General features: G+C 36.0%; 1 protein-coding gene across 1 annotated transcript in view; it reads right to left on the bottom strand.

The window, feature by feature from the left end:
- LOC107685101 (A disintegrin and metalloproteinase with thrombospondin motifs 6-like) overlaps positions 1–20514 on the bottom strand; it is a 95696-nt gene that overhangs the window by 70334 nt on the left and 4848 nt on the right. The window contains exons 3-7 of the mRNA XM_016481588.1: positions 16061–16229; positions 15621–15838; positions 15407–15490; positions 14288–14433; positions 4749–4792 (exon numbers count right to left, since the gene is read on the bottom strand). Of these exons, the coding sequence (XP_016337074.1) occupies positions 4749–4792; positions 14288–14433; positions 15407–15490; positions 15621–15838; positions 16061–16229 (661 nt within the window). The remainder of the gene's footprint in view (positions 1–4748; positions 4793–14287; positions 14434–15406; positions 15491–15620; positions 15839–16060; positions 16230–20514) is intronic.

Raw genomic sequence — 20514 nt, 5'->3', positions numbered from 1 at the left:
ATCAAGGTCCAGAAACGTAGCAAGGAGATCGGTAAAATAATCCATGTGACATCAGGGGTTCAACTGTAATTTACTTGTAAAATACTTTTTGTACGCAAAGAATACAAAAATAACGACTTTATTCAACCTGGTGCCATTTTGGAGAATATCCACTGAACGTAAAAAGCATATGCTGGTCTGTGTCAGCTGCGTCACATGGAAAAGTTTTCTATGTTGTTTACGCTTTGATTTGAATGAAAAGAACGTATCCGCGTGAATAGCATATGCTGTTTGTGTTCAGTGGATATTCTCCAAAATGGCACCAGGGTGACGCGGAGGAGACGAAGTGTTGAATAAAGTAATTATTTTTGTTTTCTTTGCGTACAAAAAGTATTCTCGTAGCTTTGTAAAATTACGGTTGAACCCCTGATGTCACATGGATTATTTTACAGATCCCCTTGCTACGTTTCCGGACCTTGATCGTGGTAATTACATTGCTGTCTATGGGAGGGTCAGAGAGCTCTTAGAATTCATCAAAAATATCTTAATTGTGTTCTGAAGATGAACGGAGGTATTACGGATTTGGAACGACATGAGGGTGAGTAATTAATGACAGAATTTTCATTTTTGGGTGAACTATCCCTTTAATAAAGTACATTGTGTGTGTTTTTTTTACAGTGAATCACTTGTGCACTATATTCTATGTTTTCTGAAGCAATAAGATATTAACAAACCAACATTTAATAAATTATTTTAATTTTCCTAAAAAAAGGCATAATTTAAAGGGGTGGTTGATTGCGATTTCACTTTTTTAATGGACGCGTACCCGTACTGTATTAAACCTTTAATCAGCTTTAAATAAAACCGTATATTAAAAGCTAACAGAAGCAGTAGCATTTACAAATAACAGCGTATCTAAAAGTATGAGACAACAACAATCAAAAAACATACCATTAAAAGCTGTGCTTGCACAGGTTTTGCACGATCCTCTTCACTAAAATCCTTTGAGTCTCAATCGGGCTCAAACTGATAAGCAATATAGACGACGCCATTGTTTACAATACAACCGGAGCACATGCCGCCGAGGTGAGGGGCGGGACGTTTAGAGTGCACTCGAGGCGGTTTAGCCAATCACAACACACTGGGCTAGCTAACCAATCTGAGCCCATCAAGTATTTCTGAGGGAGGGGCTTCATAAAAGCAGTAAATGATCAGCGTGTTTATGGGAGAATGGACAGAGTGAATAAAGGTAAATTATGTGAAAAATAATGCGTTTTTTTTTTTAAAACAAAGCATTAACACGTGTTAGACCGCACCCCATAAACACAATCAAGCCTAGAAAAAAACAGTAAACCACCCCTTTAATATGTCTTACAAAAATATCAGTTGTTTCTTCCTGACAAAGAAGAAGATGGAGCAAAGATTTAGTCTTCACAGTCTCAAAGCCAGCTGCTTCTGTTAAGGGGAGGGGGTTCCCTTGAAGCTATGAAGTGGGGGAAAGGGCTTTTGCAAAATCCAGGTGTCTCTTAGTTCTTTTTTCCCCTCTAACCAGCCTGGGAGAGCAGAACAATTCTCACCAGATTACATCTGTGGGTGATTGGTGGGAGCAAAACACAAAACCCTAAAGCTAGATGCATGAGGACCATCCAAGATCCTAGAAGCCTGCTCTGGTCTCTGATTGGATCAGACATGTGGTGGGTAGTTTATCTTTGCAAACGCAAATGCACAGACCTCAGCCTTTAATTTAAAGTCCATAATTAAACAATTGAGTCTTGGATAAGTTTAGAAGTACCTACCTGTGGGGGGTAATGCTATTAAATAGGTACTGCACAAGAACAAGTAAATTTAAATATTTTGAAGAATGTTTGTATTCACAGTTGTGACACATTTAATTACAAGACATGTAAGATCCAATTGAGAGTTGGTGTCATTGACATCAAACCTAGTGTTACGTGTCTTTACACAAGGTTGAAAATGCACTTGGCGCATATTAAATTTGAGAGTTATGGTGGAAAATTATCTTTGAATTTAAATTCTGGCCTTTGCCTCTTATATGACTCAAAATATATACCATATGTTTAATAGCCTCAGTTTATGATACCCTTATGGTGCTTTTTTGTCTTTTTTGTGTCATAACTTTAAAGACTATATTTTCATTGTATATGGAAAATAGCAGCTTGGCGATTTTTGGAAATATCTTATGATGTTAGGGTCAATGATATATAATGGTGTCCACAGTAAAGAAAATTAAAAATCTTTTAAAAATCGAATTTTAAAAACACATTTGGCAAGTTCTTAGAAATGCATTCTTTGTATTTATGTTGGTTTCATATGGTTTTGGAAAAAAAAATGCTTCTAACATTTAAAAAAAAAAAAAGAAAAATTAGTTTAATGATGTGGTGTAACCATCAAGAAAACAGTAATAACATTTTTCCTTTACATTTACATTACAATACATGTGCGTGTATCTTTTCCAAAACATTTTCAAAGTAAAATATAGTTTTACAAATATAATGAATTATTCATTCATATATATCATTACGCTTTGGGGAGTCACACCACATGACATTTAAAACCTAAACTAACCTATAACAAATAATAAAAAGTTAAAATTGTCTGATATTTTAAGTGTCTGCAGGGGTTGTTTTTTTTATGTTGTTATTGTTTTCTGCATGTTGGTTGCACCACATGACATTGTTGGTCACACCACATGGTGTTTTTTCAAATATCGGCAGTTTTGTTAAAATATTTTTTTCTAAGAAATAATAATAAAAGATTATTTCAGACTACTTAAGAATTGAATTCTTTTAATGATGCTTTCCCCCCCTTCATTTTAATATTAGAACTATCACCATGACATTTTCGACTATGCCTCTCCAGAAATGTAAAAATAATTTGAATTCAGAAATCAAAATCATGCTCATTATTAAAGAGATGTATTAATTGCATTTCGGAACAAATTAATAGACAGAACAAACAAACAAACAACAAATAAATAAATAAATAACACCACGTCACTGACCCGTGATCCATGGAAAAAATGATAGTAATACAGATTTGGAATGCCATAAGGCTGAACTACTGCTTTAAAGTTGACAATATAACAAAAGAGTACTGGAAAGGTATAAACCTGACCTCCCTGTGGGCAAAATATTATTAAAGATACTGCACAAGAATATGGAATACAGAGAGAAGCTTGTGTTTGCTTGGGAACCATCGCTCCAACAAAGCACTTCTGGCCTCTTTATCTTCCTTATCCAGAGGCCCAAACAAGAGCGGACATGCAAATCAAAGGCTAATAAGACACCGACTGGAGGCAAGAAGGGTAAAAAAGGAAAGCAATACAGGATGGAAGAGGGCTAGTGGGAAGAGTCGAAAGCTCATTGGTGGGGCTTGTTTTCCTAAGCCATGGGTCGCATTGGTATTATACCCGCTCCGCGATTACCCGGTGACCCCCAGAGGGCAACACGTTGACCCGAGATCACGATGATGCCTCTGGGTGAGTGGGGGGTGTTGAAGTGGAGATGGAGGTGGAGAAAGAGGAGGGGGGGCAGCAAGGAAGCAGAGCAGATGCCAGGGCAATTAAAGGGACCCGGGGAATGTGACGAATGCGGTCAATCTGTCAAACCACCCCTGGAGTCACAATATTACTTCTAAGATATACGGTTGAGCCCTGGAGGGGGCTGGTTCAGATAAGACGAGGCTCTGACACTGCCTGCAGACCATTTAAGGGGGACAAAACACCAGTGTTTGCTTTCTGCTCAGTTATCCCAACTTCTTTAAATTCTTATTAATTCTTCTTTTATCTGTTGTCCACAGAAGTGGGAATGTTTGGAAATGAAACAAGAAACAGCGGCGTCTGTAGAGGCAGGAGGCTTTGAGCCATGTTTGAGCTCAACGTGAGCCAAACGACTCTATAAAGACAGGGCAGCGAAGTCTTTCTTAATAATCTCGCCAAATGATTTCGTACACAAGTAAATGAAGCATGTAGCATTTGCCGTTTAGTGGCATTGATTTAAAGGGTTAGTTCACGCCAAAATGAAAATTCTGCCATCATTTGCTCAGACTCATGTCGTTCCAAACCCCTAAGAAATTCGTTCATTTTCAGAACACAAATGAAGATATTTTTAATGAAATCTGAGAGATTTCTGTCCCTCCACTGAAAGTCTGTTCACCCAAAACTCTCAAAGTTTGTAAAGAGATCAAGAAAGAGATCCATTTGAGTCTTCCGAAATGTCACGATCACGTTATATGATGAACAGATTTAATGTAGGCTTTTATTCACATATAAACATTGGTCAGCGAACATAAACAGAAGCTCAAGCATACTTGTTTAATGCGCGAGAACCTATGAGGTTCATTCTCAGCACGTTTGAGCTTCACCAATGAAGCCATGAAGTTTGTTCTCGCATGTCAAGCTCTTCTTACATGTGAATAAAGCCTAAATTAAATCTGTTCGTCATAAGGTGGTCATGTCTCTTTAGAGGACTTGGATTAATTCGATTCATATAGATGACTTGGATTCGCTCGATTCATATAGTTTTATTTTTACAATCTCTTTATGAATGTTTTGAATCGTCAACATTTTCAACGGTGGGACAAAAATTTCTCAGATTTTGATAAATATCTTCATTTGTCTTCCAAATATGAACAAATTTATTATGGGTTTGGGTGGGGGTGAGTAAATGATGACAGAATTTTCATTTTGGGGTGAACTATCCCTTTAAATCAAAGTGTATTTTGTCTTAGGATACATTTCAGGTACTTACCGAGAGTACCGCAGGGTTTGTTCTTATAGGTGCAGATGTCATACCTAAAAGAGAAAAGAAATCAAAAGTGAGGTTTTCATATGACAGAAATTCATCAGGACTCCATACGGTAACTTATGAAGAAAACGTGAATGGCGTTTGCCTGTGCAAAACTCGCTAGCCAGCGAGTTCGACTGGGGTTGCTAACGTTTTCTGGGTGGTTGCTTAATGGCTGGAGTCAAAAGAGGGTAACACTTTAATTTGATAGTCCACTTTAGCCATTCTGCTAACTTCGCAACTACATGTCAACTTATTCTACTAACCCTAACCTAACAATCTACTAATACTCTAATGAGAGTTAGATGACATGTAGTTGTAAATTAATGAGAGATAGTTGACATGTAGTTGTAAATTAATGAGTTAGTTGACGTAGTTGTAAATTAATGACAGTTAGTTGACATGTAGTTGTAAATTAATGAGAGTTAGTTGACATGTACTTGCAAAGTTACTTAGTAGAATGTCTAAAGTGGACTATCAAAATAAAGTGCAACCAAAACGGTCAAACTATGATCCACTCATTTTTTTTTCGCCCATTTTATTATCTACAATGTGAAAACCATAAGTATTAGCACATTGCATTAATATGTGATTATGTTCATAATGCATAATCTTACATTAACATTAACAAGGTCCACATTTGCATTTTATCTGCTCTTGCTTTTACCAGGAAAGTTACATCTTGAAGTTTTATACTTATTATACTAGTACTTTTACTTCTTTTTAGCAAGTTTAAAACTTCAAACTAATGCAATATAATCAAAATCTATGACCCATTGATAGCATCCACTATGACTTACTGTCGGGTTTTTGTTGTTGTTTATTTTGTAATCCAAACTCCCCCCCCCCCCCCCCCCACCGTTGGGACTTGTCGTCAGTCGGCAGACATTTTCGATGGCAAGCCTATATGAAAGAATGCCAAATATTTTCTTATTCCCCAAATGGGGCAATTAACACCTCCTGAAAAATATCCCAAGCAGTTTGGACTGCTGAGTCTGGCCAAAGGCAGGCAGCCAGGCTTTGTTTGACATTGTCTTCAACGCAAAGGAAAGACACAGTGCCTGATCTGAATCATATTAAACTATCTCAGAAGCTTTGTGTTTTGCGTCAGGGGCTTGAGGGGAACGGTGCAGACGTTTTGCATATATTCAGTAAGAATGGTAGTTGGAAAGTTCCTATCAGCCTTCTATTTTGCTGTCGATCTGAAGATATCCATGCGCTCTGTTTACTGTGGCAGCTGAAAAGGGTCAAAAGAGCCAAATGATCTTCGAATCTGGAAAATCATACTGGAATATTGGAGCCAAAAAAATAAATAACCAAAATGAGGGTTTCTTTGTGCTCCTTTGCATAGTTTATAAACACGTAAGATGCTGCTTATACAATTTATACAAATGTGAAAAAATGTAAACTCATTGTGAGATCGCGTTCATGTGAAATATTAAGAAAATGTGAGTGGCGCTTGCCCATGCAAACCATGCTGCCATGATGCCAGGGTTATGTGAGTGTTTCTCAGGCTGTTGCTATGTAATTGCTAAGGAGTTCGGAGTAGCTGTAGCTAGATATGGCTCATATCCTTCCTTCAGTTTCTATTGAATTTTTAAATTTATCATCATATGTTCTTTAACAAGCCACGTGATTCGAGGTATTATGTCTGTAGTATAAGGTATTTGTCAAATTTTAAAATAATATTCAAGGTTTAGTACCAGTTAAGCTCAAAGTATAGCACTCGCAGCATAATGTTGATTACCACAAAAATTATTATTATTATTATTTGTTTTTTAAAGCAAACATTTGTGAGACGCTTACAAAGGAAGTGAATGGAGCCAGCTGGTAAGTGTTAAAATACTCACTGTTTCAAAAGAATAGACACAATAAAACAATATCTTATTAAAGGGATTATTATGTCCTTTTACGAAAGTCTTGATTGTACTAGAATAGGTTTTGATGCTTGATTGTTCCAAAAATTCATTATTTTTCACATATTTTACATAATTGCAGCACCTCTCTCACCAGTCTGTCTCAAATGCCCTGGTGTGCGTTTCCTAAAAACAAATATGGTTGCAAGTTCTGTCGTTACCAATAGAGTTCAATGGAACTTACCACCATAGCTAGCTAACGATGCTTTTGGAAAACACACCCCTGTTTATTTCCTTTTTGATGAAGCCCCTCCTTCTGAAATACGAAATGTGCTCTGATTGGCTAGCCGGCTCAGTGCATTGTGAATGGCGAACTGCTTAGAGTGTGTTCCGGAAATGAATTTAGACGTTTCAGAGTGGTATGTTTTTTTTTTACAGTCTATGGTGTCTAGCGTAGCTCTCCCCCTTTTTTAATGAGTGACATTGTGACTTCACAATATCCGGAAGAAGTGCGCTGTAAGAGCCGTTTGTTGTAGTTCTTAAAGTGTTAAAGAGTCTAAAAGTGTTAAAAGAGAGTCTAAAGAGTCTAAAGTGTTAAAATCTCCCTTTGGAGTGGACTCTGAGCTTTGTAACTGCATATCTTTTTCATTCTCAAACAGCAATATTACACTAACTAAAGCTGAAAAAGTGAAAAAGCATAATAATAAATCTGTTATTAACATTTTCTGTTTACACTTTATATCCAGTTGTACAACTTTGTTGCCACTGTATGTAAAACCTAAAACCTTTAAAGGGATAGTTCACCCAAAGAAGACAAATTTTGTCATCATTTACTCACCCTCATGTTGATCCAAACCTGTATGACTTTCTTTCTTGTGCAGAACACAAATAAATATATATGATGAAGAATACTGATAACTAAATCATTTTGATTACCCTTGACTTTTTATATTTCTCACATCTTTTTATATATATATATATATATATTCCACAAAAGAAAGAAGGTTTGCAGGTTTGGAATGACATGAAGGTGAGTAAATTCTTGATTCTTGGGTCAACTAATGACCATAAATTTGAAAAAGCTCACAGCTTAAATAATACACACGTTTTAACAAAGACTTTATTTATACAATAATAAGCTTTACATTTCTGTATTTAAACCCTCCATAAATTTAAATCCCCTTTTACTTCCACTGTAAGTGCCTCACTGTAAAATTAATTCTCAATTTTTGAAAAGAAAAGAAAGAAAATGGGGGATACACTGAAATTAATATCAGTGGTAACATTATGCCACAAATTCTGTTGACTGAGTTTGTACTGAACATATTAAATATATGTAAATATATGAATATATTAAAAATATTAATACCTTAAGCAACCACATGTAATAATAGCTACATAACATTAGCATGGCATCAAATTGCTACATCTGTATGTATAGCCAATATGTTATTACGTTTTATCTGTAAGTTCAAACAAAACTACATATTAAACATCAGAGTAAATTAGATGGAAGATCAAACATACATACATATGTTTGTGTGTGTGTGTGTGTGACTGACCCACTCTTTCACTTGATGTCTAATTGATGTACATACTGTACTGGTAATTCAATAAGAATAAAAAAAGAATGGCATACACGAGGAATTATGAACAAGGTCTCTGCCTTCAAGACGGGCTTTTAATGTATTAGAAAACCAAGGACTCCCTCCTCGTCCCATGACTCCCCAAGCAGAGCAAACCCACCAGCATTAGGTCCTGTCTCATGAACTTGTGTCGAGAAGCTGACCTCATTTGGACATCGATTTATTTTGATTTAGCTACTTTAATTTCCCTCAGCTCTCGCAATGGATCGTGTTCCAAACAAGCAATATTGCATCCCCCTGTCATGCTCCGGTCAAAAGTCTGACTGGAAAAACATTGCTGAAGAGGTCAGGATGGACCGTCCGTCTGGATGATGTTTCTGCATCACGCAATCTTTATGTTTCTTCCTCATGTACCAGCAGAGGTACTGCAGCAAATGTGGCAAATGCCATCACTCGAGAGCTTCTGTCTAAATGTTTACATATCTGAGCCACCCAATGAGAGGGCAGCTGACCGCACAAAACTGTCCATGTGACCTCTGCTGAAGTAAAAATAATTTGAACAGATATATGGATACATAATAATTTCTACTGTGAGAGTGATGTCCTTTTTCTGTTACACTGTTAATTTAAAATCACATAACTATATGTGACCCTGGACCACAAAACATAAGGGTTATAAGGGTAAATTTTTCGAAATTGAGATTTATACATCATCTGAAAGCTTAAGAATAAATAAGCTTTCCATTGATGTATGGTTTGTTATGATAGAACAATGTTTGGCCGAGATACAACTATTTGAAAATCTGGAATCTGAGGGTGCAAAAAAATCAAAATATTGAGAAAATCGCCTTTTAAGTTGTCCAAATGATGTTCTTAGCGATGCATATTACTAATCAAAAATTAAGTTTTGATATATTTACGGTAAGAAATTTACAAAATATTTTCATGGAACATGATCTTTACTTAATATCCTAATGATTTTTGGCATAAAAGAAAAATCAATCATTTTGACCCATACAATGTATTTTTGGCTATTGCTACAAATATACCCCAGCGACTTAAGACTGCTTTTGTGCTCCAGGGTCACATATATATTTCAGTTAACTTAATAAACTACAATACTACAACGATTTACTTTCGTAAATTATGGCAACTACTGCAATTTTAGTAAACTTAATAAACTTCATAAACTATTGAAATGAACACTTTTGGTAAAAAAGTGTAAACTTCATAAATGAATGAAACTGACACAATTTTAACTTTGAAAACTACATAGTGAAATTTGCAAAAGTCTCACATTTTACTACAATTTCAAAAGTTGGAATTTTCTAATTTGTCATAGTTACAATAGTTTACGAAGTTACAATAGTTTATGAAGTTTACTATAATTAAGATTTTTGCATTCATTTAAGGTGTACTAAAAGTGTCACAGTTATGGCAGTTTCCTAAAATTAAGATCATTTTAACAATGTACAGTTACTAAAATTGCGATAATTGCTTAAAGTTTACTTACATTGTTGCAGTTCCATAGTGAAATTTTTGTTAAATATTACAGTACATTTCACTATTATATAGTGTATAGTAACTACTGTAAATACCACAGATTTAATATACATTGTAAACAACAGCAACTATCACAATTGTAGTAACCATTGTAAAATATTGCAAATTTTTATATTGTAGTAAACACTGTACAGACAATTACAACTATAACAAGTTTACTAAAATTCATAAACTATTCACAAACTACCTACACTTTATTTTAAGATGTCCTTCTTACAGTGTAATTATACATTTAAGTACTGAGTATTATTAATTAACAACATGTAATTACTATAGGGTTAATGTTAGTTACATGTAATTATGCATAATGTGCATAACAATGTATTTAACGTGTAACAAGTAAAAGGTAAAATAAAGTATTACCCAAATTTAGTAAAAGTCAACTCGAAAAGCGTCAAACAAGGTCAAAAGCATGACTAATTAGCACTGTAGTAGTCTATTAGTGTTCCAAGAACACAAGCTGTAACACTGACTTTCACCAAAAATAAGCAAATAATCATAATCGGCTTGAGAGCTAATGAGTAAAGACATTACGTTGAATGGTATGCTGGCGCGTTTACTTGAACAGGCTTTCAAGGAAACATCACTCTGATTGTTAAGCTCTCCTTCAGGCTATCATTAGTCATATATGAAATCACCTCACATAAATGTCTCCAAACTAAGCACTGCTAGTATAAATGGTCATAAAATCGCGGCGCTGCAGGGGCGCCTCCCTCCTGGAGTACTCAATAATAAACTAACCACACAAAGCTAATCAACATATTAGCCTTCGTGTAAATAAGACTTTATTCATGCTGCACATGAATCAGATTTGATTTTCCAATCAAATCTAGAACTGACTAACTACACGGACTAACTGATGAAATCTGATCTGTTCATTCATACAGTGCAGTCGATATTCAGTGTATGTCAAATGACTTTTGTGGAAAGAGAGGACAGGAAAATGAAATATTGCCTTTGCTCATGTCTATCGTGACATTTCGCTCACAAGCATATATTTATGAAAATACTATTCTCCCTTGGCCAAAATTGCTGACTCAGTGACTCATTCACTATGTAAGTACAAGTAAATGTCACATAGTTGACTGTATTAAGAATGAGTCTTGAGTTATGAGAAATACTTTATTTAAAATAAATGAATAAATAAATGTAATTATTCCTTTCTTTAAAGAAATCCATTCTGATCGTTTCTGACGTACTGCAAGCCACATATTAATGTGGTCTGATTGAGCTTGTAAACGTGTTGTGTTCTGTTCAGATTACAAAAAACTAAATAAATTTGAGTTGGAGATGGCAAAAAAATCATGCATGTCTCTATATACGGGTTCCACACACCGACTTAAGATCTAATGAACATTTTTGGCTTTGGATATAATAGCTATCCACCGTCTGACTTAAACTATTGTTCTTGAGTAAAGCCTCAAACAATCAGAACAGATCTCTTAAAACAACAGCTCTGGATCCAAAGAATACAATATGACCTTTGGAGTCATTAATATTTAACTGAAATATGAAATGACAATTCCTCCACCAAATTTAGCATTACACAAAGGTGTCCCTCTCTTTCTGAAAGGAAAATTCTCTGACTAAAGTTTAAAGCTGCACTTAATTCAGAATGAAATCCATTTATAGCGGCAAACTAGCTGCGTTTGTTTGCCAGACTCAAAACCAGTCTGCCAGAAATTAGCAGGACAACGGCTAGTTGTTTACCACCTGGCTTACTTTGGCAGATTGGTGTCTGTTCTGAAGAAATAAACTTAAAATGAAACTTTCTGTAGACTAGCGTCAGACGCACCGCCTGTTTCAGTCAATTCGAAAAGTTGTTTGGCCTCCACATGTTTAGCAAAAACACCAAGTTAAACAAATCATGTATATAAACAGAAATATCCAATAACCTCTGCTCAAGGAGTGACGTCTACAGTATCGGCTGACGGTGTCAAGGCTCGCAGTCTGCCAGAAATTAGCAGGACAACGGCTAGTTGTTTACCACCTGGCTTACTTTGGCAGATTGGTGTCTGTTCTGAAGAAATAAACTTAAAATGAAACTTTCTGTAGACTAGCGTCAGACGCACCGCCTGTTTCAGTCAATTCGAAAAGTTGTTTGGCCTCCACATGTTTAGCAAAAACACCAAGTTAAACAAATCATGTATATAAACAGAAATATCCAATAACCTCTGCTCAAGGAGTGACGTCTACAGTATCGGCTGATGGTGTCAAGGCTCGCACCTGTCCAAACCACACAGTCATGCATCAGTGAACACCAATTAACAATGACATTAATAACCAGTTTAGTCTCAGTTGTAAACGACCCACCCAATATATGTTTCCAGGACAAACTGTCAAACTTAAATGCCAAAATGTCAACCAATCCTAAAACAAGCCTTTCTTCTCCAATTCGAGCTAAATTGAGGAAGTTAGTAAAAAGTGTAAAAATCACAGAGCTGTCCGCAATTTAACTGATTGCTCGCCCCCACAAACTAATCACTGAAACAAGATGTTTTTTGGCTTCTGGATGAATATAATGAATTAAGACAGGGATTTCAAAAGAGTATGTATTTAACAAACACAGACTGACTCAAAGAAAAGTTTAGCTTAGGAAATTTAAAAGACAACCTCAAGTCAATAAAAGCTATTTTCAGTTTAGTTTGCTGGGTTACGTGATCAAAAAGCATCTGCAACAATTAAAGGTGATGATGGTTGTTTAAACAGTGGTTCTTAACTAGTTAACTAATGGAAACTAATAGGAAATGTGACAATTTTATCAAGTGAGGAATTAAAGAGAAGTATTTGCACTTTTTTTACAGACAACAAACATGTAGTAACTAACATTAGGTTACAGAATGATAACTATACAAACTAGTTTTGTATATATATATATATATATATATATATATATATATATATAGTCGTCACACTTTATTTTAAGGTCCAGTTTTCACTATTAACTAACTATTAACTACAGCTTTTGCCTCAATAAACTCCTAATTTGTGCTTATTAATAGTTAGTAAGATAGTTATTAACTTCAGGTATTGGGTATAAGGGTGTAACGGTTCATCCCGAACCGTCACGGTACGGATGCCACGGTTCGGTTCATGCAGTCAGACGACGAATGAGCAGAAGAGGAGACGATCTACGCACCAACCCAAAACAAGAACGGGGAGTTCAGATGGCACGCAAGAGCTCGAAGAACCCCCTGCTTGTTTTAAATCAGAAGTCTGGGAAAGTTTCAGGTTCTACAGATGCACCGGTCGACCAGCCATAAATCGGAAAAATTAATTTTTTTTGTTTTATTTTGGACGATCTCCATTCTGGATTTGCACACAAATTGCACTGCAATCTTTTCCCAAAATGTAATTTGTGTGGAAATATTATGAGTCTGCAAACAGAGGCCAGAGATGCTTAAGACCACTTACCTCAGTTTAATGCATATTAGTGTTTATTAGCGCAGCGCTGCTTTGTTTACAGCGGTAACCAAGGAAACGCTGTATCGCTGCTGTTCCATAAGCTGTCATTTTCATTCAGCCCGTCTGCTGATTTTGTTTTGTGCAGGTGTCTTATGTAGCATAATTTCACAAATCAAAAGTCAGGCCATTCTGTTTTTGCTTTAAAGGGGTCATATGATGCTGCTAAAAGGAACATTATTGTGTGTATTTGGTGTAATGAAATGTATTTATGCGGTTTAAGGTTAAAAAAACACATTATTTTCCACATACTGTACATTATTGTTTCTCCTCTATGCCCCGCCTTTCTGAAACGCGTCGATTTTTACAAAGCTCATCGGTCTGAAAAAGCGAGGTGTGCTCTGATTGGTCAGCTATCCAGTGCGTTGTGATTGGCCGAATTCCTCAAGCGTGTGACAGAAATGTTACGTCCCTTACCATATTGTGATGCCTGCGGCAACCACATGTGACAGGTGAAAGCCGATCCGGCGATCCACAGAATTCACCAAGAGCTTGTAACACTCCAAAGAGAAAGGAAAAATTGAAATCGCATCATATGACCCCTTTAAATCTTGAAATTGCATAATTATCTAATTCAAATCAAAAACAACTGCTGATGCTACATGTGTGCAGCACTACTGTCTGTTCAAAATAAATGAGAAAAAAAACATTGGGGATTTGATGCTTTTTCCTGCTGTACTGAACTCGTATCGAACCATGACCCCAAAACCAAGGTACGTATCGAACTGTGACTTCTGTGTACTGTTACACCCCTATTGGGTATGATTAAGAGATCAGAATAAGGCATTAATATGTGCTTTATAAGTACTAATAAAGACCCAATATGCTAGTAATATGCATGCTAGTTAATAGTGAGAGTTGTCATCAATTAAGATTTTGAACAAATTAAGTGTTGGTGACCAAGTGGGATGTGTTCCTGAATCAACATCTTGGCCCTGAAACAACATTCAACTTTCAAACAGACACAATCCTAACCATATCCCCAACCTCAACCACGAACAACTCCTGAAATCAGATGGAAATAATAGTAACCAACCTTGTAATGAGAACAGCATTGTCATGATGGGCGATCCCATTCTCTGGGATACTGTTTCCATCTCCCTGATGAGAAAGAATGGATTTCTGCCATTTACAGAAGCTGTCTAGAGATTTGTCTGCATGGTGGTTTATCTCCAAGTTCGGCTGCAACGTAAAACACCAATGCAACGTGTCAATGCAACAAAATCTGATCTACCGCAAGATGAAAATCACAGAACAACAAAGGACGCTTCAGCTTGTTAAGTTTATATATTTTATTTAATATAGTATATATTATTTGGCTGGTACAATGTGAATTGTAGCTCTTATGACATCATCTTAGAGCTAGATCTTTTGGTTGGTTTCCCAGTTTGAGAAGAGTTATTTGACTCTTCCGAGAACAAAAAAAAACAAAAACAAAACAAAACAGACAAACGCCCTGGCTCTCTCATTAAAGACATTAACGTAAAACCTTTTACAACGTTTCCCTCAGGGACAATGTCTAGGCATATCTGTTCGAATAACTTTTATCTTTAAAAGTGGTCATACGATTCATGATTCCATCTGTCTTTTTCAGGGCAATAAAACAGCAGACTACTGTGAGGTGTGTTTCTAAGCTTCTAAAAATACTCTGAGCTCACACTCATTTGATGCTAATGAAGACGAAAGACAAGAACGATGAATAGCGTGCATGTGCGTGAGACTAGGGAAAAATATCACACTAGTCTAGCCTCAAGAAGTACTACTGAAATACAATGACCTTTAGCAAAACCAAAATGCAGCTGTACACTATAAACTGATTATTCTTGCAGAACAATTACACCATTAAAGGGATAGTTCAACCAAAAATGAAAACTCTTCATTGTTTACTCATCCTCGTGTCATTCCAAACCTGTATGACCTTCTTTCTTCTGTGGAACGCAAATTTGAAAAGTCTCATTGTTTTTAGTCCATACAATGAAAGCCAATGGGGTCCAAAAGAACATAAACGGTCTGCAATATCTTCTTTTGTGTTTCAAAGAAGAAAGTAAGTCATACAGTTTTGGAATGACGCGAGGTTGAGTAAACAATGATAGAATTGTCATTTTTGGGTGAACTATCGACTTCTACAACACTTAAAGGTGATTAAAACACTCACCTGATCTTCTGTCAGAACAATCAGTCGGGTTACAATAATGTTCACAACGTTTCCAAGACTGGCATCACGATAAAGTTTGGCAACCTGACCTCCAGAAAAGAAGAAAAGACACAAAGTCAGCCAAGTGCTGTTCGAGTTCTTCTTATGTACCCTTGAAAGGAATGAAATGCACATTGGAGACAAACATGCATGAGCAAAGCAGGACCAAACTTACAATATTCATTACAGACAGGATGTAGTGCTCGATGTCTTTGCGACCGTGGTAGCCAACCATCATTTTGTCCGCCACCACTAGGGTCTCCACAAAGCGTTCAGAGCTGACAGAACGCCGCTGGCGGTGGCCACCCATCGAGCTGTCGCTGTCCGTGGCTGGGTAAGGTGGGTTTGCTTCAGGATTGGTATTGTAGCTGGGTGTCCGGTTTATTGTGAGGTCTGGAGATAACAAAAATGGTTCACGTTATCATCAAAAAGTGATTCATTAGTAGTTCAATTGATAGTAAAATGAGGTTTAGCTGAACTTTAGAGTAGATCTTCACTCAACGTTCATGCCGAGGCTGTTTGCAGAGACTTCCAGCCAAACCTGAACCACTCATTTCCTAAACTGCTATCTATAGCTGTTTACGCCACAATGTGGCCAAATGGAGGTTTACCAACCTGAAACACCACAGCTGAACTCCTCGCTTGGCTCTTGCAGAGAAGGAATGGAAGTCTTTTTATAAATAACATGTGGTTGTCCTTCGTGGTTGACATCACTGAAATTTCTGGATATATTTTTTAATGGCTCTATTAAATATTGCTCGTCCTCTGTGGTTATGACACCATGCTTGATAAGAAAAGAGAAAATGATGGGTTACACAAAAAGCACACAGGAAAAACAAGAAAATATGTTCATTGTCAATGTATGAACTATTCCATCTGCAATGTCAAGGACAAGGTTGTAAATTCATGCATTTTAATGGCCGTACCACATGCTTATCATCTCTACAAATATATTCATGCTGTTGAAATACAAACCAGAACGCAGATAACTATTACTCATATTATTTCAAGTAATTCATATCATTCAGCATTGCAAGCAAATGCCAAAACATGCCACAATACAAATCAATGAGATAAATCACTCAAAAACCACCCATTACATAAAGAACAACACTGTAATTACTGGGACAGGAACCAAAGCACACAGACCTGCGCCCTTGAACACCCCCAATTTAACATAAATTCAAAAAGAGCCTCAGAAATGTGTTTATAGAAAAAGAAGATGAAAAAATGCTCTGGCATGCTCTCCAAGTCTGTAAAACTCCACAATGAGACCAATTAAATCTTTACAAAGAAACAGCAAACACTGCACACGCAAAACGAAGGCGCAGTTGATATAAGCCGTATGCTGTGTGATGCACGGCGAAAACTGCTGAGGCATTCAAAGGATTGTTTTTCCATTTTTGGTTTCAATAAAAATGACTGAGGCAACGCAGAGATCTCAATTTATGAAGTATGGTGGGCCAGTACTTTTGGCTGCAACAATCATAATATCACATTTTAGCATCATTGTAACTGTCTCGTTCTTCATTCTGACTAAAGGGGGAGTATGGGAAAAAGTTTAATATTACAGACGTGATAAAGCAGAGCTGTTTGGAATTTCTTGTGGACTACAACCTAAAGCGTCTGTGTCAGATATCTGGTTGGTTTAATGGCAGAGGTGGAACATTAAGTTTGTAAAAGCATTGCTTTTCCTTTCATTTGAGCTCAGCCATTGGGACAAATCAAATTTATTTGATATCAGATGTGATACATGACATCAGACTAATCTAAGTAAACAAGCTAGTTAGGATCATACTGGGCTTTCTTTTGTGGCCTAAAACATGTGAAATGGTAAGATCGATGCCTGAGGTCTTAAAGCAATCTCAAGTAAGCTTTTTTCACAGCATTTGTGGCAGAAAATAATTCACGCTTCATGTCCCTTAGTTTGTAAAAACTCAACATCATATTCACATGTGTTAACAAGATTCGTGCAGACATTTTCGACCTTACAAGGAACAGACCACCACAATAAAATGAAAAGGATTCTTAGAATTTTTTTGAAAAGGATTCTTTTAGTAATTCCAAAATTCCATAGTAAGTCCATTACTGTAAACACAATTGTTGCTGGTTTTTACTGTTTAGCCTGTTAGCATTAGCAGATAGTCTGGTAGATGTGTACTTCACCATTCTTAGGCAAAGAGCCTCCCTCTCCATTGACAACTTCAAGGCAGCTGTACATTCTGACAAAATATAGTTTTCATTATATTATACACCTATAAAGCCAAAATGCAGTAACTACACCAACAGTGAAATGTAGAAAATGGCTTTTTTAAAATGTTGATTTTTCACAAACTGAGTGTCCTTCACAGGACAGGTCATGGTCTAAGAGACCTGATTTTGTTCATTACTCAATTGTGACAAAATGTGTTATTGCAATATGATCGATGTCTAACCAGTGCCCATTTTTGATATCTCTTAAGAGCATGAAAGAGCCTTTTATTTTTTGAATGTCTGGCTCAGAATAGTGATGTTGTTATGACGTTACTCTCTCACAGCTCCAGAGCAGTGTTAATTTTGTCAGCTGTTACGCTGTCTAAAATTGCATACTGTATAGTCACTACATTTGGTTTGAAACTTACTTTGTGACCATTAAAAACAGCGTGTTATATATAGTATAAATTAGGGCTGTGCGATATTGAAGAAAAATGTGATATGCGATAACTCATTAAATAATGCGATATTCGATATGCGATATGATAATGCTGTTGCCGAGTCTGTGTATGTATGTACCAAGAGTTCCTGTAAAACCACAACAAATTCCTTGTTTGCGCACACTTAAAGCTCATTCTGATTCTGTTTTCTAATATAACTAGCACACATGTTTCACTTTTTGTGAGAAGAAAGCACCCCAACAACAACTTCTGAAAGTGAACGGTAGTGTTTTACTCTAGCATTACATAAAAATGTCATTTTAACATTAGTGTAATAATTTTAACATGAGTTTAGGAACTGAATAATAAAAAGGAAAAATACAACGCTGCTTAGTATTTACTCTATGAATTCAATATGCACTGATTCTTTTTTAAGCTACAAAAGTTATTTAGGTAAGAGCAGTGAGTGATTTTCTCTTTGTGTTTTGTTCATGGCCCCAAATATTGCAAGCCATGGCGATATGCATATTGCGATATGTACATTTGCGATATTTCGATAATTTCAATATATTGCACAGCCCTAGTATAAATGCATTTAATATGAAGGAATTTTGGACGTACTACATCTGCCATGTTGTCACTGTCATGTGACCTATGACATCAGTTGATCGCTTCACTGCCATTCACAACTCCTCTCTTGTGACCTCATGGGATAGTAAAGTGTCCATCAGATGCACACTTCAGAATTTCTGCGGAAGTAGCAGGTCATCTGGGTACTTTTGTTTTATGAATAACATGAATTCAGACATACTACTTGGCTCAAGTAATGTTTTTTCCTACTACATAGCATGGAAGTAGGCATATTCAGATGCATTGTTAGTATTAGTCCTGTTAAATGGCCTTTTGAATTTTTATCATATTTATTTAACCTATCCTGTTTGTTTAGTCAAGTTTTCGTGAAACCTATTTTCAAAAATAGGTTTGGCCCCCAAAACATTGTTGATGTGTAAAATGGCCAAAATGCATAGTTTTACCATTTTAAATGGTGAAAACGGTGTCATGTACATGTTAAAATGCATAATAGTTATGCTGAGTAATAGTTAAACTGAACTGATAATCACTATTATTTTTGCTCAAAATTCTAACCGTGATTACTGATTACGATTGCTGTCATTTGAAAAATTTCATCATAATTACTGAACTTTCACCTATTTCCACTTGCACAAATCAAGAGATGATTATTTTACACGTGTTAAATAAAATAAAAATGTATGAACTTTAAGTGGGAATCACAACTGAATTTTTGAAGTAATTAAAACGATTTTTGCACCAAAATGAGATATTATACAAGACGAGAGAGCTTGGTGTAAATAACCTTGTTGAACTGATTTATTATATTATAATATAAATTACGTTCTCTACATTCTGAAAACTGGCCAAATTCAAAAGCTTCTCTCAAAAGCTAAAACGATGAAATTCCTAATATTAATCATGTGGGTCATGTGCCAGCCAAACAACTACCATTGAGATGGTTCTTTCGAATTAAGGAACAAGAAATTATTCGCTGTGTAATCAACACCATGTCACAAATGCTGCTGAGCAAGCCTAAGGAGTATTGTAACTTCTTTAAATCATCATTCTGTTATCACTCCTGAAACTATAGGTCTGCACAGCGGTTCAGAGGGAAGGTTTTGTGTTTGCACGCAGACACAGTGGCTGCAGGAAATGCCTTTAGGACCAGCAAAGCCACTCTAAATTCTCATAGATTTATGCGAGGGTGTTGCTGATACCAGGGTGGATCCAATATCGAGGCCTGTCCTGCCACACGAACACCCCAGTTTAAGGTAACTGCAATTCTCTTGGGAATTTTCCTCTCAGTCTCTCGTCAAGTTAAAGACACAACATGCAGGCCTGCAATCTAGCTTTCAGTGATGGGGATGCTACTTTTACACTGAAGCCTGCCAAGATACAAACTACTCATAAAGTATTTAAACAACAGTCAAGCATTTGGAAAAGTAGTTAAATGTAAATACATTAAAGCTATTTAAAGGAATAGTTCACAATTTAGTCATGTTGTTCCAAACCTGTAAGTTCCTTCTGTGGTATTTTGAAAAATGTCTCAGTGCATTTTATTTGTCCATACAATGAAAGTCATCGACTGTATGGACAAAAATGTTGAAAAACAAAAACATTCTTCAAAATATTTTCTTTTGTGCTCTGCAGAAGAAAGCCATACAGTATTATAACAAATTGAGGGTGAATAAATGATTATAGAACTTTCATTTCATTTTGGGGGACAAAATAGTTTTTTTTTAAGTAAACATAAACCCATATATATAGAAATATATATACTTATTTATATTTTATATATTCAAGTATTTATTTTTATAGACTTTTATAATACACACACATAAATATATATATATATATATATAC

Source organism: Sinocyclocheilus anshuiensis, unplaced genomic scaffold, assembly GCF_001515605.1.
Source record: "Sinocyclocheilus anshuiensis isolate Anshui unplaced genomic scaffold, SAMN03320099.WGS_v1.1 scaffold914, whole genome shotgun sequence".
Taxonomy (NCBI): domain Eukaryota; kingdom Metazoa; phylum Chordata; class Actinopteri; order Cypriniformes; family Cyprinidae; genus Sinocyclocheilus; species Sinocyclocheilus anshuiensis.
This window is presented reverse-complemented; position numbering and strand designations above follow the sequence as displayed.